Below are 26317 nucleotides of genomic sequence, written 5' to 3' on the forward strand. Positions count from 1 at the left end.
GGGCCCTGGTGTGTCCCTGGCACAACCTGGGTGCCACCTGTGTCCTCCTAGCAGCGCCAACAACTCGCCCTTATCCGCAGGCAGAGCTGGGGCAGTGGCCCAGGTCTAACCCTAAGCCCCCTGGAGGCTGAAGTGCCGCCCAGGACCCTCCATAGAGAGAGCCCCAGGAGAGGGTCCACTGCCAAGGGAAGGCCCCGGAATCTCGCCCACGCCTGCAGGCAGCCAAGCCTGCTCTGCCCATCCAGGGTCCACCCTGTCTCCCTTCTGCCTCAGCAGCAAGTCTGAGTCCTGCCACCTGAGGGAGCACACACGGCCACCCTGTGGGTGAACCTGCCGGGTGGAGCTCCCCTCCGACCTTCGGGGAGTGGTCCTGCCCTCCAGGAAGCTCCTGGCCGAGGTCAGGAAGCCAGGGTTCCTGCAGCTCTGGCCTCTGAGGTCCAGGTGGGGAAGCCAGCCCCTGCCTCCGCTCTCTGCAAGCTGGTGTCCCTGAGGACACTGCTGAGGGACCACCTGTGCCTTCCAGAGGGGCAGCCGCCTCCCCCTGCACCACACCGCCAGAGCCAGGCCTGCGCCGCCCAGGGCAGCGGGCTGTGGAGGGCGGGCCTGGCCGGCTCGGAAACGCCCCGGCTCTCTTCCAGGCCCCCTGCGCTGTCCAGAACCTCCCTCCTGGACTTGGCCACCTCGCCCTCCTGAGCAGGCGAGCTCCTTTTTCAGCGTGGAGAGACAGAGTTTTCCGGATGTCAAGTTCTGCCTCCCCGTTAACGAAGCTGAGTTGGTCCTCCCTTCTCACGCTCTGCGGGCCCTCAAAGGAAGCCCACCGCTCCTCCGCACCGCCCAATGTCCCCGCTCCAGCTCTGTGTTCCACGGCACGCGGGGTCGTGCCTATAACAGGGCGCTTTCCTTCATGGTCCAGTGACACATCGTGACCACTTGGACATCCTCTCAGAAGAGCGAGGCTTCCCTGCGGGCTGGCTCTCGGGTCTCCCCAGAACCAGCCGACCCCGTCCCCCGGGCCCCCTTGCCCTCTCCCTGCAGTCACTCTGGCCTCCTCCTCCAGAAAGGTGGCGTCCACTCTTCCCTCTGCGGGGAAGTCTTCCCTCGGAGAGGCCAGGGCGCCTCACCGGCAGGTGTCTGCGCAGGTGCGCCTCCCACCGGCCTCCCCTCTCCACCTGGTCCTCCTCCCCGGCCCTCCCGACCCTGGTGTGCTGTCTGCACGTGTCCGTTTCATCGGTGATTCACCTCACCACCGCCTCCACCTCCCACGCTTCAGCACCAGATGGTCGGGACGGGGTCTGAGCCTCCTGCCCTGTTGTTTCCTAGAACAGAGCTCGGCCCGTGGTGGGCTCGGAAGGGGCAGCTGCTCGGTGGGCCTCAGAGGAGGAGGTGACAGGGCAGAGACCCGCCCATGAAGTTGAAGGAAGAGCTCTCCACGTGACTCCTTCTAAGGACAGTCACCACTTCAGTTTTGCACTGTCTGTTGCTTCGTGGTGTGACATCTAAAAACAGGTGCATGTCACTTCTATAACAAAAAGATGAAGGCAGACATCAAAAGCCGTAATGCGGACAAACGCTGCCATCTGTGAGCGCTAAGTGCCAAGGTGCTTCAACGTTCAGCGACCCTGTGACTGTATGACTGTCACGGAGAGAGGAGGACACAGCTCACCGAGGTCAGCGACCTGCCAACACCGCAGTGTTCGGGTTCAAGGCCAGCGGGCCGTCTCCCCTGCGTGGCCTCCCACGCGCCCCCGCCCGGCTCCTCACCCTCGTCCTTTGCACTGGACATGTCCTGCAGCCAGCTCTCTTCCGTCTGCACCGACATCGGAATACCCGAGTACAGATCTTGGTAGATGCTCCTGAAATGAGATAGGATGTCAGGGTCGAGTCTAGCTGCGGGAGGCCAGGAGGTCCACCGCATACGGCATGCCCAACGGTCAAACGACAGATGCAGACAAGAGCCTGACTCACTCCACCTGGGACGTGTTCCTCCACTCCTAAGCTCCCCCGGTCAGGCCGGGGCCATCAGGCCCATCCCGCGGAAGGTCTTCCTTTCTCCCCCCGTGGCTTCCCTAGCGCTGCGTCCGGTGGAGCGTGCACCGAGCTTGCGGCAGGGGTGCTGTGAGCCTGTGAACACCTCCTCCAGCTGAGGTACACACAAGGTGTCATCTTCAATAGCTTAACATCGTCCAGCTCTTTGAAGGGCTGGGGCTGCCCAGGTGCCCCAGGGGAGCAGACTGTTCTTCCCGAGTCGTGGGGTCCCTCGTTGGAGCCCCATGGACAGAAGGCCCGACTGGCAACAAGGAGCAAGGTTGCTTGTTGCGAGGTTGCGATCCTTCGCCTCTTTGACTGTCAGTTTCACAGAGTAACTTGCTAGATCTTTTAAAGTAACACGACAACTTTTTTCGGACAATGTGGTCAAGTTCACCTTCCTGCCTGTCCAGGTCTCAAGTTCACTTCCGCCCTCCTTTCTGATGGCTTGTTCCTTGGCCAGTGCACCAGGAAGTGCTGGGTTGTTCGCTTCTGAGCCGACTGTGCCCTGCTCCAGGCAAAGACTTCTGCGGAGGCCACCTGCGCAGGCCTCTGGGGCGCCCTGTTTACCTGCCTCCTGAGCGACAGGCTCTGGGGACCAGGAGGAGAGCCATGGTGGACAGTCCCCAGGTGCAGCGAGCGTGGTGCTGGGTCTCCTTCCAGTCGACAGTGAGCAGAAGTCAGCCCAGCGCTCATTTAGAGCCCTCTCCCTTCAGCCAAGTCCCAAGACTGCTGCTGGACTCTGTGAAGAGGGAGGACGGAGCCAGAGGCAGCGTCCCCGAGAGCACGGCCCAGCGCAGAGGACACTTGGGAGGCAAGGAAGCCGGGGCTCGAGGCCATGAGGGCACCTCTCACCCAGAGCCGTGATTCCCTGCAGGCCTCTGCTCGTGAGCTCGGTGACAGGTTGCGTTTCTTTAAAAACAAAATGAAAACAGCAAACCACAAAGCGTTAGGAGCCTCGTCCAGCCCGCCGGAGGGTGCCCTGGGGACACATTCTACTTCTCAGATCGGAGTCCGGCAGTCCACAGCGCAGCTGTTCACCGGGTCAGTCCCTCCCCCTGCCTGACCACCCTCCTTCCGCTGGCCTGGCCTCTTCACTTATGTCCAGTGGCTTCCTGATACTCACACGTGCAGGTGGGATTGCCTGTGCACTCACAGGCACAGGACGGTGGCCTCCCATCACTGACTTCCCGTCGGGAAGGCCCCTCCCCTTCCTTTATTTTACCCTAACTTCTGCATGTGAGCGAAAACTGTCCACCTCTGAGTTCTGGGTGGGCTTATTTCACTTGGATGATAGTCTTTATTTCCATCCATTTACCAGCAGTTCTTTTAAATGGCTAAGTAGAATGAATATATATGTATGTTGATCACAATTTCCTCGTCCATTCATTGACTGAGGGACTTCTGGGTTGATTCCATAGTTCCGCTATTGTGAATTGAGCTGCTATAAGCACTGAGGTGGCTGTGTTATTGTAGCCAGCTGATTTTAGGTCTTCTGGGGAGAAGATAACTAGGAGTGGGAGAGCTGGCCACATGGTGGTCCCATGCCCACTCTCGTGAGAAACCTCCAAACTGCTTTCCAGGTAGGTCTCACTGGTCTGCAGCCCACCAGCATATCAGTGTGCCTCTCCCCCACAGCCTCACCAGCTTCTGTTGCCATCTGTATTCTTAATTTTTATTTTATTTATTTATATGTAGTGCTGAGGGTCGAACCCAGGGCCTTGTGCTTGCGAGGCAGGCACTCTACCAACTGAGCTATCTCCCCAGCCCCACCTGTATTCTTAATGATTGCTATACTGACTGGAGTCAGATGGAATCTTATTATTATTTTTGTACTGGGGATTGAACTCAGGGGCACTCGACCACTGAGCCACATCCCCAGCCCTATTTTGTATTTTATTTAGAGACAGGATCTCAACTAGTTGCTTAGTGCCTCACTTTTGCTAAGGCTGGCTTGGAACTTGCCATCCTCCTGCCTCAGATTCCCGAGCTGCTGGGATTATAGGTGTGCACCACCTCACCTGGCTCTTCGTTTAGTTTTGATCTGCATTTCCCTGATTGCTAGAGATGTGCAACCTTTTCTTCATATATTTGTTGGCCGTTTGTGTTTCTTCTCAGAAGTTTCTGTTTAGTTCTTTCGCCACTTATTGACTGGGTTGTTTGTTCCTGGCTGTTGCTTTGTGAGTTCTGTACATGTGCTGCCTACTGTCCTGCCAGAGGAGTGGCTGGTGTAGACCCTCTCCCGTCTGTGGGCTCTCCCTGCTCTGACCACTTCCTTGTTGTGCAGCAGTGTCTAGCTGGACGGCCTCCCGCTTACGGGTTCTTGGTCTTATTCTTGCACTTCAGGAGTCTTGTTAAGGAGGCCACGTGGGTACATACAGTTCCTACATGATGGAGTGCTGACCCTATGTTTTCTCCTGGCAGTTGTGAAATTTCTGGTCAGATTCCTGTTTTGGATCCATTTTAATTTGAGTTTTGAGCAGGGTGAGAGGTAGGGGTCGAGTTTCATTTTCTACATCTATCTCTTCAGTTTTCCCAGTTTAAGAGGCTGACTTTTCTTCAAGATACGTCTTTGTCACCTTCATCAAGTGTCAGATGGCCACAGGTTTGTGGGTCTGTTTTCTGTTCTGTGCCATTGGTCTTCAGTCCATTTTGGTGGCACACCCTGCCGTTCCGGTTACTCCCGCTGTGTCGTGTGACTTCAGATCAGGTGCTCTGCTGCCTGCTGCTTCACATTTCTTGCTTAGTATTCCTTTGGCTATTCTGGATCTCTTATTCTACCAGATGAATTTAAGAATTGTTTTTTCCAGTTCTGTGAAGTATGTCATGGGCATTTTGATGGGGATTGAATCTGCACATTGCTTTTGGAAGCACGGCCATTTTGACCATGTTGGTTCTGCCTGTCCCAAGGCAGGGTGGCTTCCCATCTTCCGAGGTCTTCACTGTAGAGCACTTTTACCTCCTGGGTTACATTAATTCCCAAGGTGTGGTTTTTTTTTTTTTTTTTTTTTTAGGTTATTGTGAATGGGATGGTTTTCCTGATTGCTTCCTCAACTGAATCACTGTTGGAATACAAGAAAGCTATTGATTTATGGGTATTGATCTTTTATTCTGCTACTTTGCTGAATGCATCTATAAGCTCTAGATGTCTTCTGGTGGGGTTTTGGGGTCTTCTAGATATAGAATCATGTCATGAGCAAATGGTTTGATTTCTTCTGGGAAAAAAAATATATATTTTTAAAAGCATCTTTTTAGGAATATTTATGAGGAGAAATTAAAATTCTGACCCAGGAATGAGAGATTCACATGGACTTGAAATGACGCATAGGAATCCCAGGTCAAGATGGCAGCTGAGTACAGAGCCCTGTTTCCCTCCCAGGATCTTACTGAAACCACCCCTGGAAAGCAAGGCCTGACGGGTGGGTAAGTAAAGCTGAAGAAGTGCTTAGGAGGAAGGCCACACATGCCTACAGAGCCCGGAGACCAGAGCAGAGACTCCTGCAGCCCCAGGCTAGTGGAGAAAGTCTTCCGACAGGGAGCAGAAGCCTCTCCCTCGAGCTGCAGGGCAGGCCAGAGGGGCTGCGCGGAGAGTGGCCTGGAGCCGGCCAGGCAGCCCCTTCTCCTTCCTCCAGCAGGGCCACTGGCAGCCCTTATTTCCACAGGAACCGCAGAGCAGCTTTCTCAGCTAGCGAGCCTGGGGAGGTGTCAGCCCCAAGAGGAGGTCGTTAAGGACGCCCCCGACTTCAGCCAGAAGGGAGGGCGTCCCTGTCCAACGCCAGGAAAGGCGGGGCTCCTCAGCCTGACCGCTCTCTGCCTGGACACTCCACCCTGGATGGGACTCCAGGAGCGCCCCCCAGCTGCCCAGCGGCCTCGAGACCCCGAGACCCCGTGCAACCCCGAGAGGCAACAGAACCGCCGGGCAGGCGGGCCTCTCAGCCACCGCCGGTCATCCACAGGAGACGGGAAGACCAAGGGCCTCCAGTGACTGAGGGATGAGCAATGGGCTCCCACAGCAGCTGACCCGGAGCGCGGGGCACAGCGTCAGGCGCCCTTGATACACAGGGCAGCAGTGCCCGCCAGGAGATTCGAAAAACGACTTTGAATATCAGCAGAGAACAGCTGGTTCTCAGAAAGGGAAGTATGAGTCACTAAAGGAAAACGCTCTGCACAAGGGCTACGTAGTAACACCAGAAAGGGGAAGAAGACGGACGGGGCGCTGGCCACCAACTCTGAAAGGTCTGACGGTCAGCAACTCGGCACTGGGAGGGAAGGGAGCAAGGTCCTCAGAGCGCCGTGGGAAAGGAGTTTTGAGCCTCTGCTTTTCTGCTAAGGTATATCATTAATAAATAAGGTATGAGGGCAGAATGGAGAAACTTCCAGGCAGGAACTCAGAGATTTGGCTCCCCGTGAGACCTATATGAAAAAGTCACCTGAGGGATTTCTCCAGCAAAGGAAATGGAATAAAAGAAAGTGGGCTGGGGATGTAGCTCAGGTGGTAGAGTGCTTGTCTCAGAAGCACAAGGCCTGGGTTCAACCCCAGCACCGCAAAAAAAAAAAAAAAAAAGTAAGATGGGAATCAAGAAAAGGTGACAATTGAGCCCAACGCACAAAAAATTGAGGTTATATGACTTCATTACTTGGAGGAGCAAGCCTGGAATCCCAGCCACTCAGGAGGCTGAGGCAGGAGGATCTCAAGTTCAAGGCCAGCCTCAGCAACTTAGCAAGACCCTGTCTTAAATAAAAAGATAAAAAGGTCTGGGAATTTGGCTAAGCGGTTAAGTGCTCCTGGTTCAATCCCAAGTACCCAAAAGAAAACAAACAACAAAACAAAGATAAACGGAAATCAACTGAGTTGAAAATTCCACTTTTTAAGTTGCTACGCAGAAAAGGAAACAATTAAAGATGGGAAGACAGAGCCTTACAGAAAAGTAGAGATCTTTGTTAGCTACTTTTCTGACAGAGGATTGTTATCTAGAATATGTAAAGAATTCAAAAAACTCAACATAAAAAGTAACCCAATTAATAAATGGATGTATGAATCAAACAGACACTTCTCAAAAGAAAAAAATACAAATGGCCAAAAAATACAAGAAAAAATGTTCAACGCCATCATCAATTAGGGAGCTGCAAGTCAGAACACACTGGGCTTTCATCTCACTCCAGTGGGAATGGCCGCCATCAAGAACACTGACAATAATAGAGGCTGTTGAGCTGGGGAGACAGCTCAGGCGGTAGAGTGCATGCCCAGCACCACACACACACACATACACACACACACACACAATAGATGCCGCGGAAGGAACGAAGGAAACGGAACACTTCCACGCTGCTGTGGGACTGTAAATCAGTACAACCACTGTGGAAATCAGCATGGAAGTCAGGCATGGAACCCCGCAGGACCCGCTACAGTGCTCCCTGGAAGTTGTCCTAAAGAATGGGGCTGGGAGACAGCTCAGGCGGTAGAGGCTTGCCTTGCAAGCACAAGGCCCTGGGTTCGATCCCCAGCACCCAAAAAAAAAAAAAAAAAAAAAAAAAGTCCGTGCTACAGCGATGCGCGACCCATGTGTACAGCAGCCCAATCTCAGCAGCCGGACGCCGGGCCAGCCTCCGTGTCCACCAGGGACGAATGGATAAAGAGAATGGGGTGCGTCTACACGGTGGGGTTCTCCTCAGCCACAGAGGTAGATGAAACCATGTCCTTTGCAGGAAAATGGATGGAACACGAGACATGACAAGCGAAAGACGCCAAACTCAGAGTCAAGGGTCGTGCATTTTCTCTCATGTGGAAGCTACAGAGGAGAAAAGAAGAGAAGGGGGGGAGTCCAGTGAAAATCAGAGGGAAGTCAGAGGACGAGAGGAAAGGACACCCCCAGCCTGCTTTCCGGGTCACAGGAATGGAGGGGGGAAGAGCAAGGAGCGGCAGTGGCCAGATCGTATCGTCACGTGGTAGCAGCAAATCCCACCTATGTGCAACTGCAGTGCACCAACGCCCAAATGTGGGGAAGAAAAAAGAAATCCCCCTTCTCGGGAGGCAGATCGTAGAGCGGGGGTCACATTTTCTTGTGCACAGGTCTGATCACATTGCTTTCTTAATAGGAAATTGAGTATTGTTCATTTCTTTTTTCTTTTCATTTGTTTATGTATTTGTTTTTTGGTCCTGGGGCTGGAACCCAGGGGCACTCTGACCCTGAGCTTCATGCCAAGCCCCTTATATTTTTTGAGACAGGTTTAAATTGCTGAGCTGGGCCTCAAACTTGTGATCCTCCTGCCTCAGACCCAAGTCGCCAGGATTCCAGGTGTGCACCCATGCCTAGCTCTCTATTGGTTTCCAATTTTTGAATCAAGGTGTTCCCCAAAGCTCTAAGGGTTAATTGTAATAAAGAAAAATATCCTACAAACATAATAAAGTAATATAATTTCACATGAATTTGTATTTTACTATAATCTGTCATACTATTTAATTTGTAATTAGAAGAAATGAGGTGAGAGATGGGAGGGAAGCAGAAATTCATTAATGAACTGATTTTTTATAATACATTCGATAGATACTAAAACTGATACTTAAAAGTTTTAAATACTTAAAAGTTCTAAGCATAGAAAAACTAAAAATAATATAACTGCCAAACATGAAGAGGTAGGAAGCCAATAGTCATATCAGAAACTGATAAATCAGCTGGGCCCCACGGTGCACACCTGTAATCCCAGCGGTTCAGAGTCTGAGGCAGTAGGATCGTGAGTTCAGAGCCAGCCTCAGCAAAAGCGAGGCGCTTAGTAACTCAGGGAGACCCTGTCTCTAAATAAAATACAAAATAGAGCTGGGGAGGTGGCTCAGTGGCTGAGTGCAATCCTCAGTACCCCCCAACCCCCAAAAAAGAAATGGATAAGTCAAGGAATAAAAATGTTATTTGAAATTGTAATGGAAACAAACTTCACAGTGTGCTAACTCTGAGGAGTGGAACTGGGGCAAAGGGGTGTGGAGAGGTTCAGTTTTGTTTCTTTGTGTACTTTAATTCTATTTTTTTTTTTAATGGTACCAGGGATTGAACCCAGGGTGCTTAACCATTGAACCATATCCCTGGCCCTTTTTATGCTTTGTTTTGAGACAGGGTCTCACTAAGTTGCTTAGGGCCTCCCAGAGCTGCTGAGACTGGCCTCGAACTTGTGATCCTCCTGCCTCAGCCTCCTGAATCACTGGGATTACAGGAGCACACCACTGTACCCGGTTTATGCTTTTCTTAGCCATGCATATATTATCTTTCATTTAAAAACGGAACTAAAAGGATAAATAAAAAAAACATAGTGGGACAGAACAATTCTCCTTACACTTAAGAATTTCAAAGCTGCTTAATAAAAGCAAAGTTAGGTGAGCAGTAATTGAAGATTATGGACCAGCCTTGGTGCCAAATTTTAGGGACGTTTTATAAGGATGTTCTGAAGATGTTTCTCTGCACGTCCCTATTATAGTTAAACCACTTTAAGTCTAAAAGAGAAAGAGGACAAGAGAGTTGTAAATTCCACCAGGCGTCCTTGGTACTCTTTCCTTTAACCAAGAGGGACCTGTGTCCTAAGTTCCAGGGCACTTACTCTGTACACGACATGTTTACTGCATTTACAGAGGCAAGTGAGGAGGCAGCCCTACGGTTGGAGACAGGCAGGGACTGTCAAGCCCTTTCAAAGTGTCTAGATTTTAAAAAAAAGTTTTGAATAAGTTGTAAGTGCTCTGGGTTCTTTTACTCTACCTACCATATTTATCCAAAAGGTAAACATTATCGACTTAAAAATATAAAGGTTGAAAACATTTTCTTACCTATCTAAATTTATTTCAGATGTGTCTTTCTTAAATGTTTCGAATATTTTAGGAAAACCTGTTGAATGAAACATTTAAAAATTTAGCCACTCTAAATCAGGGGTTCCTGAAAGGGCGCTTTACCCCAGGGGACGCTTGGCACTGTCTGGAGACACTTCTTTGTGGGCCTGGCTCTACTAGCACGCATCCTGGAATGCACAGGACTGGCCCAGCAGAGCGTCACCCTGGCCAAGATGTCGACTTTGGGCATTCGGGACCCCTCTTCTGAGCAACTGCTCCGCCTCTTACAAAGGAAATGGCTGGAGCACCTCTGGTACTGGAATTTAAGCCACTGAGAGCCAGCGCGGTGCCCTCCGGCACGGCTCCGGGAATGGAGGAGCCCGGCACCCTGGCTGCACCCTGGCCAAGCGACTTGTCCACACCCTGAGTCCTCACAACAGGCCTATGGACCTGAGCCAGCTGGTTGTGCGGGGAGCCATCAGCGTTTGAAAGCAGAGGGCAAGGCGGGGGCGACCCGTGGGGAGGGGCAGGGCCAGGGGCAGGGCCAGGGCAGGGACAGCCCAGGGGCAAGGCAGGGGCAGGGCCAGGGGCAAGGCCAGGGCCAGGGCCAGCCCAGGGGCAAGGCAGGGCCAGGGCCAGGGCCAGGGCAGGGCCAGAGACAGGGGCAGGGGCAAGGCCAGGGGCAAGGCCAGGGCCAGGGCAAGGCCAGGGGCAGGGGCAGCCCAGGGCCAGGGGCAGGGGCAGCCCAGGGCCAGGGGCAGAGGCAGCCCAGGGCCAGGGGCAGGGGCAGGCCCAGGGCAGGACGGCCGGGGCGTTACTTTTCCGGGAGGAGGTGCTGGAGAGCGGGCTCTGGCTCGGCGTGCGGCTCTCGCTGGGCGGCGTCCCGAAGCTGGACGCCTGGCTCTCCGAGGCGCTCGACTGCTGGGTGAGCGTGGACGTGGAGCCCAGACTGGGGCTGACCACGCTGGCTAAGCGGGGCTGCGAGACCAGGAAGCCTTCTTTGCTGTCAAAGAGATCCACGACCTTCCAGAGGTCGTCGTCGCAGAACTCGGCGGAGGGGCCCAGCAGGACCCGCTCCTCCTCCGGCTCCTCCTGCGGCTCCTCCTCCTCGGGCGCCGAGGCCCTCTTCGACCCCGGGCCCTCCTTCCTCTTTCGCAGTCTGCGACGCGAGCGCATGTCCGCCATGGCGCGCTGGGAGCCGGCGGTGGCCGCCGGGGGTGGCGCCGCTGCTGTGCGCGTCGCCGGGGCAACGGCCGCGCCGCCCGCGAGCCGGCTGGGCGCGCAGGACCGCCCCGCGCTCCCCGCAGCCCGGCCTTCTTTTCTTTTCTTTTTCTCCTTTTCTGGGGCGGAGGTGCAGGGGCGGCGTCGGGACGCACGTGCGCAGCCTGGTTTGAGTGGACAGGCGCGCGGGAGCTTCAGGGGAACCCCGCTTACGAAGACAGGTGGCGGCCCGCGGGCGTCGTTTGCCCATTTGGTATTTTAAGATGTCGCCTGAACTGTGATCTTGCCGTGGGCTCTTTCGGCGTCCCTTGCTTTTTGCGCGAGTCCTGATCCCGCGCACGCGTGTGCCGTCCCTCCTGGTGGTGGAAACGGCCGAGGCGCTGGGCACCCGGACCCTCCTCCCACCTGGGCTTTCAGCTCACCGACCTTTTCCATTTCTTCCTCTTTTTTTTCCTTTTCTTTCTGGGATGGAACGCGGGGCCTTTCACCAGCTGGGAAAGCTCTACCCCAGCCGCATCCCCGCCTGTGAACTCTTTGTCCACGCAGGTGACAGGAGGAGAGTGGCCCGACAGTCGCTGACCTTCCATTAGGTGACGGGTGGTCCCTGGACCTCTCTCGGCCTCAGCGTCCCGGGTGTAGATTGGACAGCGACGTGTGGATACGGAGGAGCGCGGCCTGGCGCCTGTGACTCTCGGCGCCGTTCACCCAGAGGCCCTGCGAGCCGGCGCAGGGAGAGCTTCCCTGTTGCAGCCCCGCGTCTCGGTGGAGGGGCGGGAGAGATCCCGTCGGAGGAGTCAGGGTTCCTGGGATGGCGTGGGAGTGCGCTGGGCAGCAGGACGCTGCCGGAGCAGGTGCCTCCGGACAGGGTGTCCAGGGTGGACGCCACCTCTCGGAGCTGTTACTGCCTGGGGAGGTTTCTGTGCAGCGTCCAGCCCTGTGTCACGAGGTGCAGCAAGAGGGCGCTTTCCACCACCGCTTCCCACCCAGGGGACAGGGTGCTGAGAGGGCTGAGGGACAGGGACGTCACACTGAAGACACTCTACCAGGCACGGCCTGACCCAGGCCTCCACGTGCTGGGCACGGAGAGCCAGCCCTGGCCTCACTGAGGGCCGCACCTGAGCATCCGGCAGGAGTCCAGCGAGCCATCAGGCAAAGGGCAGGACTGGGCAGTGAGGGGCAGCACGCTGCCCGCACTCCTGGGGCAGAGAGGGCATACACGGCCCTTGTGAAAGAAGGAGGCTTGCAGCTGGCGGGGCAGTTGGGACCTTTGGGCTGCTTGGGAAGGAGGCTGGACACGGGGACGGGAGAGCTGGCACGGGGAGGGCACGTGGGTGCTGAGCCGCAGCAAGCGAAGCCCGTCCTGCTGTGGTCGGTAACAGCCCGGAGTGCGCCTCCCCAGCACCCCTGCCGGAAGCTCTTCCACATGGAGCCCAGCGAGCGGCGACTGGCTCGGGAGGAGGCACGTGCTCCTGCTGCCTGGCTCCCCAGCCGCCGCCCGCCAGGCCCACGGAGAGAGCAGGGCAGTGCCTGGCGCTCTGCCGCCGCTCTGGCCTGGCTGCGGCTGCCCCGCGCTCCTGGTCTTTCAGGTGCCCCTCATCGGGAGCTGTTCGGGCCCTGCAGTCTTGGGGTCTCCTTCCCTGGGCGGCGAGGTCCACAAAGGGCGGTCTCTTCCCACAGGGCGAGGCTCTCCTGCTCGGCCACTCAGGACATGCGCGGGCACCGCATCCCCTGCCGCTCCCAGCGAGCCTGGACGCCAGTACCACTGAGTTTTCACGCCTGCGCTCCTTGATCTGTAAACCTTTCCGTTTACTCCACAGGGATGTTTTGAGATCAGATTTATTACTTTAATTTTCTTTTTGAGAACTGATCGTGCTTTTTGTTTTTTTTAGGAGCACTTAATTCTGTTTAGAAAATACTGTCAATTTCTGTAATCTGTAAAGTAATGTCTTGTGGGCTTCAGACACTTCCTGAGGGAAAGGAGGAGAGTCCGTCTTGCCGCCCAGCCTAAAGCATCCTGTGGCGGCTCTCCGCTGTGGCGCCTGCTGTTTGCTCACCACTTTCCCCTTAGGCTCCCAGGACTCAGCACTCTGACAAAGCAAGAGGGTGAATTTTCATTCAGGGCAAACTTCTTATTTCATGCAGAATGTTCTGGAGGCTTTCCAGCAGGACACACGGTGTACCTTTGTAAAGCCCTGCTCTGAGGCAGGGTGGGAGGCCGACAGAAGGGGCAGCGGCCTCCATGGTCACTGATTAAGGACGGGCCTGGAGGTCTTTCCGAACGGCAGGTCCTGCCCTCACCGGCTCCTCACAGAGGTGCTTTCTGAAGCCCCCTGTGCTGTGAATCAGCAGCGACAGCCGCTTTGTCTCTGTCCTCAGCCTCTATGTGGGACTGCCTGGGAGGACAGGTGGTGTCCTCGTCTCTCCTGGAGGCTGAGGGCCTCCCCTCCCTGCTCCAGCTCCCTGGCTTCACGGTCTCTCACTCGTCCCTTTGGCCTCGTCCCTTTCCATCTCTAAGCCCAGCCCGATTTGTCCCCTCTGGAGGGTCCCCGCAGTCACATGGGTAGATGCCGTTCATCCTGGAGGGAGGCCACGCTGCAGGCCCAGCCCTCTCTCCTCCCCACTTAGTACGTTTAGTTCGCGGGGTTCACCTAAAGACCCTGAGCGAGTGCTGTCAGCGGCTCCGGGCGCTGTACCCCAGGTCCCTGCCTCCAGGGTCAGAGGGCGGGGGGCTGTGGGCTGAGGGGTCCTGCTGGGGAGGGGTCCTGCGGGGGGCCCTGTGGTTCGGGACCTGTGGAGCGTCCCACGGAGGGTCCCGCGGAGGGCCTTGGTGCCCTCTCTAGGAGGCCGAGTGTGAGCCTCCGGAGGAAAGTGGGCCGCTGGCCGCGCGGAGCCAGGAGAGTGCCCTTGGCACAGGAGGAGCCTGTGCGCTGACCGGGAAGCAGCCCTGCGCGGCAGGGGCGGGGCTCCTCCTGAGACAGGGCCACCGGGAAGGCTGCGTGACCTTCCAGCTCTCTGCTGGCTCCCGAGTGGGCGGGAGCCAAGGCCTAGCGGTGAGCAGACCTGGTGAGGGCTCGGTGCTGGGCACGCGCTGAAGTGCAGCCCCCGGGCTGTTGGGAGTCCAGAGACAGAGCAGGGTGGGAGGAGAGGGGCAGCGCTCCCGTGAGATGTCAGGAGCAGGACTTGGCCAGTCCTGCCTCACCTGGTAGGGTATTTCCAGCCCAAAGCCCAGGCGCTGAAGAGTAATGCCACCCATTCCAGAAAAGTTGGGCGTGCAGGAGATAAAAATGGAAAGGAAAAAAGGCTCCGTCGTCGGCTGCCCCTCTGCACACGAGTTTGCCTCTTGCTTTCCACTTCATGTGATGCTCTGGAACTGCTCATGTGTTTTGTCCACCTTCATAAGTCACCATGGCTTTTGTTATTTTTCGTTTGGTTACAAAACTGCTGGACAAATGTTTGCTTTCAGGGGTTCACCTGGGGAGATGGCAGGGAGTCAGCCCCCAGACTCTCTTCTATAGTTTGGAAGGAGCTCGACGAGGGCGAAGGTGCTGTTGGGGCCGCGAGTTCAGCCTTGGTGTTGTCGTGTGGTGACGTGGTGAAGGTTAAAGCAGCAGCAGAGCCAGCTTATCCCACCTCAGGGCTGTGGCTCTGGCCGTCCCTCAGGCGGAGCCGCGCTGGGTCCTCTTCTGGCAGAGCCACACTCAAACGCCATCTCTTCACCGGAAGCCGCCCCCAGTTCTCCACCACATCACCCTCCTTCAGTTTTCCCCCAGACTCCTTCAGAGCCCCCAGAGGAGTCAGTGTTGCTGCCAAGCTGACCTTAGCCTCAGAAGACTCAGATTTCTGACTGCGGGAAGGGGAACCGCCGAGGGAGGGTATTGTTTCTGCAGGCTGCGGTGACAAAATGCCACAGCTGGATGGCTTGAAGAAGGCTGATTTCCTCTCAGTTCTGGAGGCCAGAGGTCCATGGTCAAGGGCCAGCAAATGTGGTTTCAGGTCAGGGCCCTTGTGATCCCACCAAACCTCAGTCACTTCCTTAGAAATAACACGGCCACACCAGGCGAGGGCAGGAGCCAGAAGGGGCAGGAAGGATCAGTGATGGCAGCGCAGAGCCGAGCCCCGTGGAGAAGGCAGAAGAGAGAGGAAGGTGGAAGCTGCTGTCCGCGTGCCGGTCTCCCCGGAGTCTGGCACGACGGTAGGGAAGCTTGGAGCCAGCTCTGCCGGGAGTGCCTGGTCTGCAGGCTCCAGCCCGCCCAGTGTCTAGGGCAGCTGTTTTGTCACTGCGACCAAAAGACCTGACCAAATGTGGTCATCGTTTCCCTGGCCTCTGCAGACGCTGTCACTCCATCTGAACTCCTGCAGCCAGCGCTGCTGGGGGGCACCTGGGCGCAGGTCCTGGCCCCAGGACGGGCTGCCCTGCCGCGTGGTCTGGCTGAGATCCCCGCGCTCTCTGTGCCTCGGTCTCCCCTCTGTGTGAGGGGTAAAGGTTTCCTCTTCATGAGGGGCATCCTGAGGTGATATGCGTGACCACTCAGGACAGCGTCTGGTGCATGCTAAACGTTGCATTGTCGTCAGAGTTGGTTGACCTCGCATTGTCTTTACAGTTGGTTGACGTTCCATTGTCATCACAGTTGGTTGCCGTCGCAATGTCATTACAGTTGGTTGATGTCTCATTGTCATCACAGTTGGTTGACCTCACATTGTCATCACAGTTGGTTGACGTCGCATTGTCATCACAGTTGGTTGACGTGGCATTGTCATCACAGTTGGTTGCCGTCGCAATGTCATTACAGTTGGTTGATGTCTCATTGTCATCACAGTTGGTTGACCTCACATTGTCATCACAGTTGGTTGAGGTTCCATTGTCACCACAGTTGGTTGACATGGCATTGTCATCACAGTTGGTTGATGTGGCATTGTCATCACAGTTGGTTGATGTGGCATTGTCATCACAGTTGGTTGACGTCGCATTGTCATCACAGTTGGTTGCCGTCGCATTGTCATCACAGTTGGTTGACCTCGCATTGTCATCACAGTTGGTTGACCTCGCATTGTCATCACAGTTGGTTGCCGTCGCATTGTCATCACAGTTGGTTGACCTCGCATTGTCATCACAGTTGGTTGCCGTCGCATTGTCATCACAGTTGGTTGCCGTCGCATTGTCATCACAGTTGGTTGACCTCGCATTGTCATCACAGTTGGTTGACCTCGCATTGTCATCACAGTTGGTTGACGTGGCATTGTCATCACAGTTGGTTGACGTCGCATTGTCATCACAGTTGGTTGACCTCACATTGTCATCACAGTTGGTTGACGTTCCATTGTCACCACAGTTGGTTGACGTGGCATTGTCATCACAGTTGGTTGATGTGGCATTGTCATCACAGTTGGTTGCCATCACAATGTCATCACAGTTGGTTGACCTCGCATTGTCATCACAGTTGGTTGACCTCGCATTGTCATCACAGTTGGTTGACCTCACATTGTCATCACAGTTGGTTGACCTCGCATTGTCATCACAGTTGGTTGACCTCGCATTGTCATCACAGTTGGTTGACCTCGCATTGCCATTAGTTGGTTGACGTGGTGTGACCATCACAGTTGGTTGATGTTGCATTGTCATTAGTTGGTTGACGTGGTGTGACCATCACAGTTGGTTGACCTCGCATTGTCATCACAGTTGGTTGACCTCGCATTGTCATTAGTTGGTTGACGTGGTGTGACCATCACAGTTGGTTGATGTTGCATTGTCATTGTTGGTTGACGTGGTGTGACCATCACAGTTGGCTGTCTGCAGTTAGAGTGCAAGAGGAGAGCCTGCAGCCCGCCCACACGGGTGCCTCGGACGCTGGTCAGGAAAGGATGGAACGGCTACAGGCAACAGTGCTCCGCAGGCTTGCGAGGGCTCCTTGCCCGCCCCATCCCCGCGGTCTGCAGCAACTGGGCAGAGTCCGACGCGGCAGCCGCCCCCACGGATGTCACGTGCAGGAAGACCCGGGCTGTCTGTGGTGGGCCGAGCGCATGGGCTTCCCTTCTTCCTTACTTTCTGGCGTGTGATCACTCCAGCAGTCTTTATTTTCATTCTTGATCCAGGTGCTGCGGTGCACCGGGGTGCCCTGGGATAGCTGGCCGTGCTGTCCGGGTCTTGCTTTATTTCTGGGCGCAGGCGCAACGAGGAGGCTGGATCTGCAGCAGGCGATGTTTCGGGAGTGTGGCCGCTGTTCACACTGCACTCTGCCCGCCTCCGGTCTGTGTGTGTGAACCGGCCAGCAGGGTGGTGTCTCAGGCCTGCTGTGCTGCCTCTGAGTTCCAGTCCTGTGCACTCTCCTTGCGTTGCCGGGATGGGCAGCTCTGCCTCGCCTGGCCTGCAGTCCTCCTGTGCCTCGCCTGCCTGCCGCCTGTCCTTCCGCAGCAGCACCTCCGTTGTCCCCGCGCCACGCCTGCGAGCACAGGTCCCACAGTTTCTGCTCCTGTTTGTCTGTTGTACTGACCATGTTGGAAGCCCCCTGAGGACAGGGAATGTGTGTCTTGACCCCTTGTGTCTCGAGGGCCAGGTTGGTACCTCATGAGGGGAGATGGATCCCAACACGGTCGGATGGCTTTGGGCAAACTTAACATGATCCTGTGCGTCCTGGGTGGCATGGCTCAGGGGCGTGGCAGCTTCTCTAGCCCACGAAACTGGCTAGTGTCGGCAGAAAGACCAGGACCAAGGTGCCTGGTCCCCACAGCGTTGTCTTCCCCACGTTGCAAGAGCTCTGGTGCCTGGCCGCCGTGATCAGCTTGGAGCTGCGTTTTCTAAAAATGAAAGCTTTTTAGTGAACTGTGCTGCAGAGAAGTGTACAGATGGTACATGTGCAGCTTGGCAAATTTTATACAATAAACACACGAGGACAGTTTTTCTTTGAACACTGGGGTTGAACCCAGAGCCCACGCACGATGGTGAACGTCCTACCACGGAGCCACGTCCCCCGCCTGGTCATTTCTTATTTTGAGACAAGGTGTCGATAAATTGCCCAGATTGGCCTCCCACGTGTGATCCTCCTGCCTCAGCCTCCTGCCTGGAGGGGACTGTGAGTGCAGGCCACTGTGGGGCACCCGCCACCTCTCAGTCCCAGAAGCGCTGTCACCTGCCCTTGCTGGGGCTGGTAGTGAGGGGCAGCTTTCCTCCTAAACGCTCGGCATGAAGGGCCTGAAGTAGGGTGTGCTTGTCCCCCAGCTACCTGTCCTTCTGACCAGGTGATAGGGCTTCTCTGAGAGACCCTGGGGATCCCCAGGTGTCCTGCACATGCCCTCAGGGAGTCTAGTGGATTGAACAGATGGCCACAAACTTCTCTTTTGCAATGGACCTTTGCTACCTGTTCCATCAGGAGATGGAGTCCATTCTCCACTCCTTGAATCTGGGTCTAGTCAGGGATTTGCTTTGGCCAAAGGAGTATCAGCAAATGCATCAGCAGAAGCTGGAAGGTGCTTATGCAGTGGGGCGACTTGGAAGGCTGAGGAAGGAGGATCGCAAGTTGGAGGCCAGCCTCAGTCACTTAGTGAGACCTTGTCTCAAAAGAAGATTAAAAATGGTTGGGGGTGTGGCTCAGTGGCACAGTACTCGCCTAGCGTGTGCAACTGGGTTCAATCCCCGGTGCGGGAAACAAACAACAACAACAAACCCAGGGCTGGTCTGAATCGTCAGCCATCATTACCAGAAGTAGAGGTCCTTTATGTGAACTGTCCTCAAAGGAGGCACCTATGAAAAGGAGTGCTGTGTGAATGTGTCCCCCAGTCCACGTGTGGGAACTTCCCTGGTGAGGCAGTGGTGTGACGAGGTGAGGCCTTTAGGACGGGATTGTCCCGAGGGACGAGCCCTTGGGAATGGGACCAGTGACTTTAAGACAGCCTGGAAACAAGTCGCGTCAGCTTCTTTGCCTTCAGCCACCCGCCATGAGGAGACAGCTGTGATTCGTGACAGGGCACAGGGCGGTGGCAATGTGATGGGAGAAGGGTGGACGCGGGGCACAGGGCGGTGGCAATGTGATGGGAGAAGGGCGGAGCCTGGCCACTGTGGACCCAGGTGAAGAGGCAGAGAATGAGACCTGCACCCGGGATGGCCACGGGCACCGGGGGAGAGACCCCGCCCGGAGGGCTTCACGCACCCGTAGGGCACCCGATGCACCTGCGACTCCGGAGGAGGTGAATTTGAGGGGTGGCCGTCCACCAGGGCAGGCATCGGAATGACCTGGAAGGCGTGTTCGGAGGATGGCTGGCAACACCCGACTGCTGGCTCACTAGGTCGGGCGGACTGAGACGGCTCAACGCTAGCCGCTTTCTGGACAGTGCTGAGGTCACTGGTCCCGGGATCAGACCAGAGGAGCACGGCACCCGGCCAGCTTTGGGTGGGTTTTGCTTCTAACAGCTGTGGGCAGGGGTGTGCGTGACGATAGTGATGTCATCGTGCCCCGCCTGCGTCTGCAGCTGCAGACCGCCGGACCTGCATGCGGGCTGCCAGGGGCTCGGGCCGGGCCAGCCCCTCACTCTCCAGTGCCCAGCTTCTCTCTCCTTCGCCGAGTCCGGGAGGGACCCTGGTTGAGGACTTGGCATAGGCCCCTGGGGTGGGGACGCTTTCAGGGTCTCTACTGGGACCCACTGAAGCTCTTCACTTGGTGCATCTCTCACAAGAGAACTCCACCGTTGTCACCTCACAAGGACATGCGGGCCTCACTTTTATAGGTTTTTGTCCACATAAATGTAACGAGAATGCCACGGATGCAAGTCATGGCTCTTTGGGAGGAGACGGGCAGGGTTTATTTAGTTGTTCCTTTTTTCTAATTTTAGGAAGGAGATTGGATTTACTAAGTGAGGTTATTGAATTCTTGGATATTAGTTACAGAGGGAGTGGAGAACAAGGACACATCAATTTGGAAATGATCACGTTTCCTGAGGAAATTGCCGGGTGGAATCTCTTTGCAGGCCACATTTTTAGTTATCGGCTCCTGCAACTTAGCGGAGATTTGGTGTCTTATTTCCGAGTGGCACTCGGCAGCCACAGGGGAGATCTCGAGCCCCAGTACTGAGGTTGGGCCCCGGAGCAGTGATGGGGAGTGACAGAAAGAGGAGGAGCCCACGTCAGGCGCAAGGAGGCCTGGGCACCGGGGCGGAAGCCAGTCCAGGGAGGTGGCGCCCCTGGGCTCCAGCTCCAGCGGGCATCAGCCTCTGAGCTGGTCACAGGGTTGCCCTTGAGTGGCGGGAACTGGAGGGGCAGCTTCACGAGATTGGCCAGCTTCTTGCTGCCACGTTCAGAGCCTGGCCACTGGGGTCACTCTGAGGAAGGTCCAGGCAAAGGATCCAGGTGGAAAAATAAGTCCTGATACCCAGGCCCGAGGCCGGATAGCACTGTGGCCCCCAGCAGCATTGTCTCAGAAGACAGGTAGCTGCTGCCCAGACTCCTCTCCTTCTGGGTGAGCGTGTTGTAGACAGGCTGGGGGTGGCTTTCTAGCAGGTAGGTGTCCTTTCAAGCAAGTGGCCTTTACTGCCTGGCCCAGTAAAGTGACTGTCCCTGGCATTGGAGTCTTGGGGACACCCAGGCGGAGTCTGGGTATGTCTGCTGCGCGTGGAGTCAGAACACAGGTACTTGGTGGGTACCTGGCTTCTGCCTCCCGTGCGCTGCGCTGCTTGGATTGGGCGTCCTTTTCTCCGCAGCAGCTGGCCTTCGGCTCTGGGAACAAAGCCCTTACACATGCTGCATCGTGAGGAGCTTGAAACATCATGCAAAGCAGAGGCAGCCGGTCCTGAAGGGCTGCGTGGTATGAATCGTCCATCAATAACGCTGTTGTTAAAACGCGAGGGCGAGCAGAAGCCCACACCCGCCATTCCCCAAGACGAGCAGCACCGACCCTCCTCCGCAGGCTGCTTCCTTCCAGTAACCTCTGCAGATCGCACGCCCCTCGACGGCTTCCTTCTGATGCCACCTGTCTTCCCTTCTGCCCTCCGCTGAATGGCCAGGCACTGCACAAGCTCAGACGACTAGCAGCGCCCCTCTCAGGGTCAGGGTTGGGGTTTTATGCATGTCATGCACTTAGCACTGTGGTAAGTGAGGGTCAGCAGTTGTCCGGACCAAACAGCAACACTTTTTTGTTGTTTCGGAAGGAACAGAGCTGTCGCTGCTCCTTTGACAGCCCCGCCGCAGGGCCCATCCCTTCCTTGCCTCCGCCCCCACCCCACACAGCGGGTGTAGTCGTGTAGGTCAGCACTAGGGGGCGGCACGCGCTCGCATAAAGAAACCCCGCACGTGGACACCCGGGCCCGCGGCCCGAGAGTGGACGGGCCGCCCTGCCCTGGCCGGCTGGAGCCGTCTCTGTGGGCAGCAGCGGCGAGGGTTTGCTCTGCGAGCGCAGCGGCCCGTCCCAGCCGCTCCTGCCCGCGGCGCCCGGCCGCTGCGCGCTCCGCAGCGCGGCTCCGGCGGGACCCGTGCGAGCCTCCTCCGTGGCCGCGGCTGCGCCGGCACCTGCCCCGCGGCCTCAGGTCCCGGGGGCCCCGAGCTGCTGCCGAGCCTGCGCGCCGCTCCGCGCAAGGGCAGGGCGCTGGGGAGGGTGGCCGGTGGCCGAGGCGCAGAGGGCGAGGCCACGAGGCTGCGCACCCGCGGGGGCTTTGCAGCCCTCGCGCCCCAGTGGGCCGTCTTCATTTTCCCACATTATCCAAGTAGGAAAAAAAGAAAAAAGAATACTTAGAACACTTACAGCCCCACCTGCCCAATACTGCCCGGGACACCAGACCCGTCTGCGTGCGCGGGTGAGCCTCCGCGGCGACCTGGCGCCTGTTCCCTCACATGGTGGCACCATCTTCACTCAACTCATCCCCTCTTTGGGGAGTCTAGTCCATTTCTGATTTTTTGCTCTTTTAAAACAGTCTGGTGAAGATTCTTGAGCTGGGTCTTAGCCCACACTTACAAGTGCCTTAGGATGCGTTGCAGAACTTCTGGGCGTTGGGTGATTCTTGTCGTCACCGGCAGTGACGGTGCCCTGGACCAGATGAGAAGTTTTGATTAAACGTCACACCAGAACGCTGTGATTTCGCCTCTGTATGTCATCCCTGTTCAAAACATTTGGTGAACTCCGTGTTTGGTGATCCAGGCTGTGACTCACCAAGGAAACAAACCTCACTCTCACAGCTTGCCTTTGATCTTTGCTCAGGAAAATCTGATTTACCCCCAAAGGGTGAGGAAAGCAACGTGGAGAATATTCATGAGCATGTGGAGTCTGGAGGGAGGAGGGAGGCGGGAGGCGCTGCTTTGGGGCGGGGGGCACAGCAGAGCAGCCTGGTCCAGGTCAGCTGCACCCTGTGGGTCCTGAGAGACGTCTGCAAAGCCAACCCAGCCCCTGGACTCTGCAGGCCTTGCTCTTGATTCTTTTGCTTTGGAGGGTTTTCTTTTTTCCTTCCACCTGTGATTTTTAAGGTCTTTTGGAAATCAGAGTTGAACTTGCCCATCCCCTGCGGACCTGCTGGAGGGCCTTGACAGGCTTCTTGAAGGTTTCCAAGCGCCTCTTTCTTTTCCTTTACTTTTTCAAAAATAGAAACAGAAGTGTGGGGAGGAAACCCTGGGGAGCCTGCTGCCCGGAGGTGCTGCTTCTCCGAGCGGTCACGGGGCAGGCGGGGTCAGTGCTTGCTTAAACACCTGGCGGCAGGGAGCCCAAGGCCTCCTGGTGGGGGCCAGAGGAGGCCTGGCTCAGAGCCCCTCATTCCTTAGTCCCGTCCAGGCCACGCCCTGGGCGGCCCCAGGTCTCCCTGCAGAGCTGCCCATCCTGCTTTCCTGGGGACACAGGCAGCTTTGCACGTGGGTCACTAGGTTTCAGAGCTTTGCAGGTTTCAGAGCTGTCTCACCCCGAGTGGTGTCCCCGTCTGCCACCCCTAGACCTCATGCCCCCTCAGTTACCTCCTGACTTACTACTTAGTTAATATTTTTCTTGAAGTTGCCTTTTTGTATTTTGAACAATTTTGCTTGAAAAGGAAGCTCTTACCACCATACGCGAGTCCTAGACTCACCTAACACAAGAGATCCTGTTCATATAAATCAACGGGATTCCTGGTCTGCAGCCGGGCTGACTCCAGATTCTAGAGCAGAAGGACCCTGGGTAACTCCAGCCCTGAACCACTTGCCAGAGAGGCCTCTGTCCCCCTGTCATCTGGGCCTCAGGTCTGTGGAACTGGATTTGAAATGGGACGTAGCCAGAGGGGTGCTGGTGAACCCTTAGCTACCTGCTCTTCAGAACGTAAATCTGTGTATTCTGTCTCTCTGCACACACACGCACACGCACACACACACACCCGCACACACACAGGCACACACACACACATGTACACACACACACACACAGAATTTCCAGAAAAATGATATGGCTATAAAGGAACATGGCACACAATTTACAAATAAGAAGATAAATGCTGTTATTTGTTGTAAAGTTCACGTAGCCACTTGGTTCTGTGGCTTTTTGCTGAACCCTGTCTCTAGCCAGCCTGTGGCTGAAGTGACAAATGACAGCTGCTAGGACATGGGCGTTGACTTATCCAGGAAGATCAAAGTGAGGCGACTTCACCTGGAGATGTTTGTCAGAATTTCGCTACCTCAATGATGTCATGGATGACGTCAGCGGCTTCTTTTTCCTGAATTGGGTAATAGTTTTTGACCTTCTCAGTTTTCTCCCCTCTATTAGCAACATAATGATTCCAAGTCTGGCCCACCTCTAAGTTGAAGCTCTATGATCAACATTCTCTCCTTGATCCTGAAAGTCTAGAGGCCACCCAAGAACAGCCCAGTTGGAAGCCAGCCCCAGCTGCCATTTCTGGGGCGTGAACACACCCCATGGCTTGTTTCCAGCTGCCAGCGGCCGTCCCTGAACAGAGCTGGCGAGAGGTGAGCAGAAACGGTTCCCAGTCTGCGCAGCCCACGGACACAGTGACATGCATGACTTCGGGGCCTGGGTGGGAAGATGAGTGTGCTAATCGGGAAGAGGCGGCTGGTTACCGCCTTTGTTTTAGATACCTGTTAAGCTGCGAACCTATAGGTTCCTTTCCAGTGCTAGCCAATGCCAGCTGTTTACAGCTGGCTGTCAGGTTCCTGTAAGTGTGGCTTTTGCAGTAGGGGGGTCGCCAGCTCCAGGACACCACTGATTACAGCCCTTATCTGGAGGCCAGGCCAGCTGCATGTGTCTGCCACTCCCAGATGTGCATGCTCTGCTCGGCTGGGCTTCAGGAAACAGCAGAGCCTGTCTGCCTCAGGCCTAGGCCCTCCTCTCCTCCCCCTTTCCTTCTGACTCTGCTCCCTACAGACTCACTGAACGCACTACGCACGTGGGTCACCTCAGGGCCTTTGCACATGCGAATTCTCCATGTGGTTGATTCCTCACCTTCTTCAGGTCTTTGCTCAGATGGCAGTGCCTCAGTGAGGCCTCCCTGTGCATCCTACCCGTAGCTGCAGCCCTCCTCTCCTCTGTTCCCCACTGACCAGCCTCTTCCCTGTTGCTCACCTTCACTGCATTACACCATGTGAGATATTTGCCTCGACATTTTATCACCCGTCTCCCTTCGTGAGACTGCAGGCAGCACAGAGCCTGCGTTTGGTGGCACGTTTTGCTGGATCCCGTCCTTCTCTTGAGAGCTCAGATGCTCGGGGGTTTTAAAGTGCTGTGCAGCCTGACCACAGTGACAGACTCGGCTGGGCGGAGCCTCTCCAGCGTGGGCGGAGGAGAAGGGACGAGTCGTGAGCTAGGACTGGGAAGGGCCCCCGGCCACTGCCCCCAGACAGGCGCCCGTGCTGCTGGGCCCAGAGGGGACTGGCGGCCGAGGGCAGCAGCTGCTCCCACATCCTGCCCTGGGGGGCTCTGCGCAGGCGCGGCCCGCCCTCGGCCCTCCAGGAGGACCTTCGGCTGCCCTCGACCAGCAAGTGGCCAGCCTGGGGTGGGTTCCCCCAGCCGTGTGTGGCCCCTGGGCACCTGTGGGAGGAGGACTGGGGCGTCTGCGAGGGACAAGCAGGTTCTCTAGAAGGACCTGGCGGGTGGTGGCGGGTTGGTCGAGGCCGCTGCACCGGGGAGGGTGGCGCAGGAGGGGCGGGCCCAGGCTGCGCGGCTGCCCGGGGTCCACCTTGTGCAGGTGCAGGGGAAGCGGGCTGGGGAGGCCTGGGGGCCACGCAGGTGACAGGGCGGGCGGGTGCAGGGGGCGGCTCCCCGCGCGGCGCTTCCTCCGACTCTGGCGCTCCCGGCCAGGGCTCCCTCCTTCCTCCAGCCTTCCTTTCCAGCCCCCTGACCTCCAGAGCTGAGCGGGTCCTCCCCTTTCCTCAGCCTGCTGGGTGACCACAGAAGAGTGACTCCCTGACTTGGTGTGACTGCCAGCTGCCTCTCTGACGGTGCGTTTGTATTTCTGCTGGGCTGCAGAGTCCTTGTCCTGCCACAATGACAAGGAGGACTGTGGGAAGGGCCCCGGTCCTGGCTTTACACACCACTTCCACTGCTTACAAGCTGTGTGATCTGGGGAAGTCACTCAGCCTCTCTGAGCCTCTTTTTCTTCATGTGTTACTGGGAATGGAAATCTACCTCAAGTGTTTGTGAAGGACGAAATGTAAAGGCACAAGCAAGCAAGAAGCACTTGAGCAGTGTGTCAGCTGGACGAACACGTGGGTGGGACAGGAAAGAAAAGAGCCCACCCAGGGCCATGACCAGGGAGGGGCGTGCGGGGCGGCTCATCTGCAGCAGACCTGTCCACCATGGTCTGCCTGAGGGCAGCCCTCGGACAGTCCCGCCTGGGCAGCTCTCGAGCACACCAGGCCCCCAGCGTTCCCGGCAGCTCTGAGTCCAGGGCCTTCCTCCTAGCATGGCCGGGGAGGCAGCCTCCACCACCAGGCCCGAGTCCAGGCCTCTCTCCACCCAGCTGGGGAGGCAGCCTTCACCACCAGGCCCGAGCCCAGGCCTCTCTCCACCCAGCTGGGGAGGCAGCCTCCACCACCAGGCCCGAGCCCAGGCCTCTCTCCACCCAGCTGGGGAGGCAGCCTCCACCACCAGGCCCAAGTCCAGGCCTCTCTCCACCCAGCTAAGGCAGCCTCCACCACCAGGCCTGACCCTGTGGTGCTTGTGAGCTTGGTACCTCCCTAACTTAATTTTAACGTGGTCTTCCCGACCACCTTAACTAAGTAAATAAATGGTGTGCTGGATGCCTCATCTGCAGGACTCTGCTCTGGTTGTGGCCTCTCCCCCACGCCATCCACACCTCCTCTCTCTGGAGCCTCCAGCATTT

At 56.5% G+C, this 26317-nt stretch overlaps 1 protein-coding gene across 1 annotated transcript in view; it reads right to left on the reverse strand.

The window, feature by feature from the left end:
- Positions 1 to 11277, reverse strand: part of Erich6 (glutamate rich 6) — a 45847-nt gene extending 34570 nt beyond the window's left edge. The window contains exons 1-3 of the mRNA XM_047565209.1: positions 10651 to 11277; positions 9833 to 9890; positions 1762 to 1853 (exon numbers count right to left, since the gene is read on the reverse strand). Of these exons, the coding sequence (XP_047421165.1) occupies positions 1762 to 1853; positions 9833 to 9890; positions 10651 to 11017 (517 nt within the window). The 5' untranslated portion in view covers positions 11018 to 11277. The remainder of the gene's footprint in view (positions 1 to 1761; positions 1854 to 9832; positions 9891 to 10650) is intronic.
- Between the last annotated feature and the right edge of the window lie 15040 nt (positions 11278 to 26317).

Source organism: Sciurus carolinensis, chromosome 9 (assembly GCF_902686445.1).
Source record: "Sciurus carolinensis chromosome 9, mSciCar1.2, whole genome shotgun sequence".
NCBI lineage: Eukaryota > Metazoa > Chordata > Mammalia > Rodentia > Sciuridae > Sciurus > Sciurus carolinensis.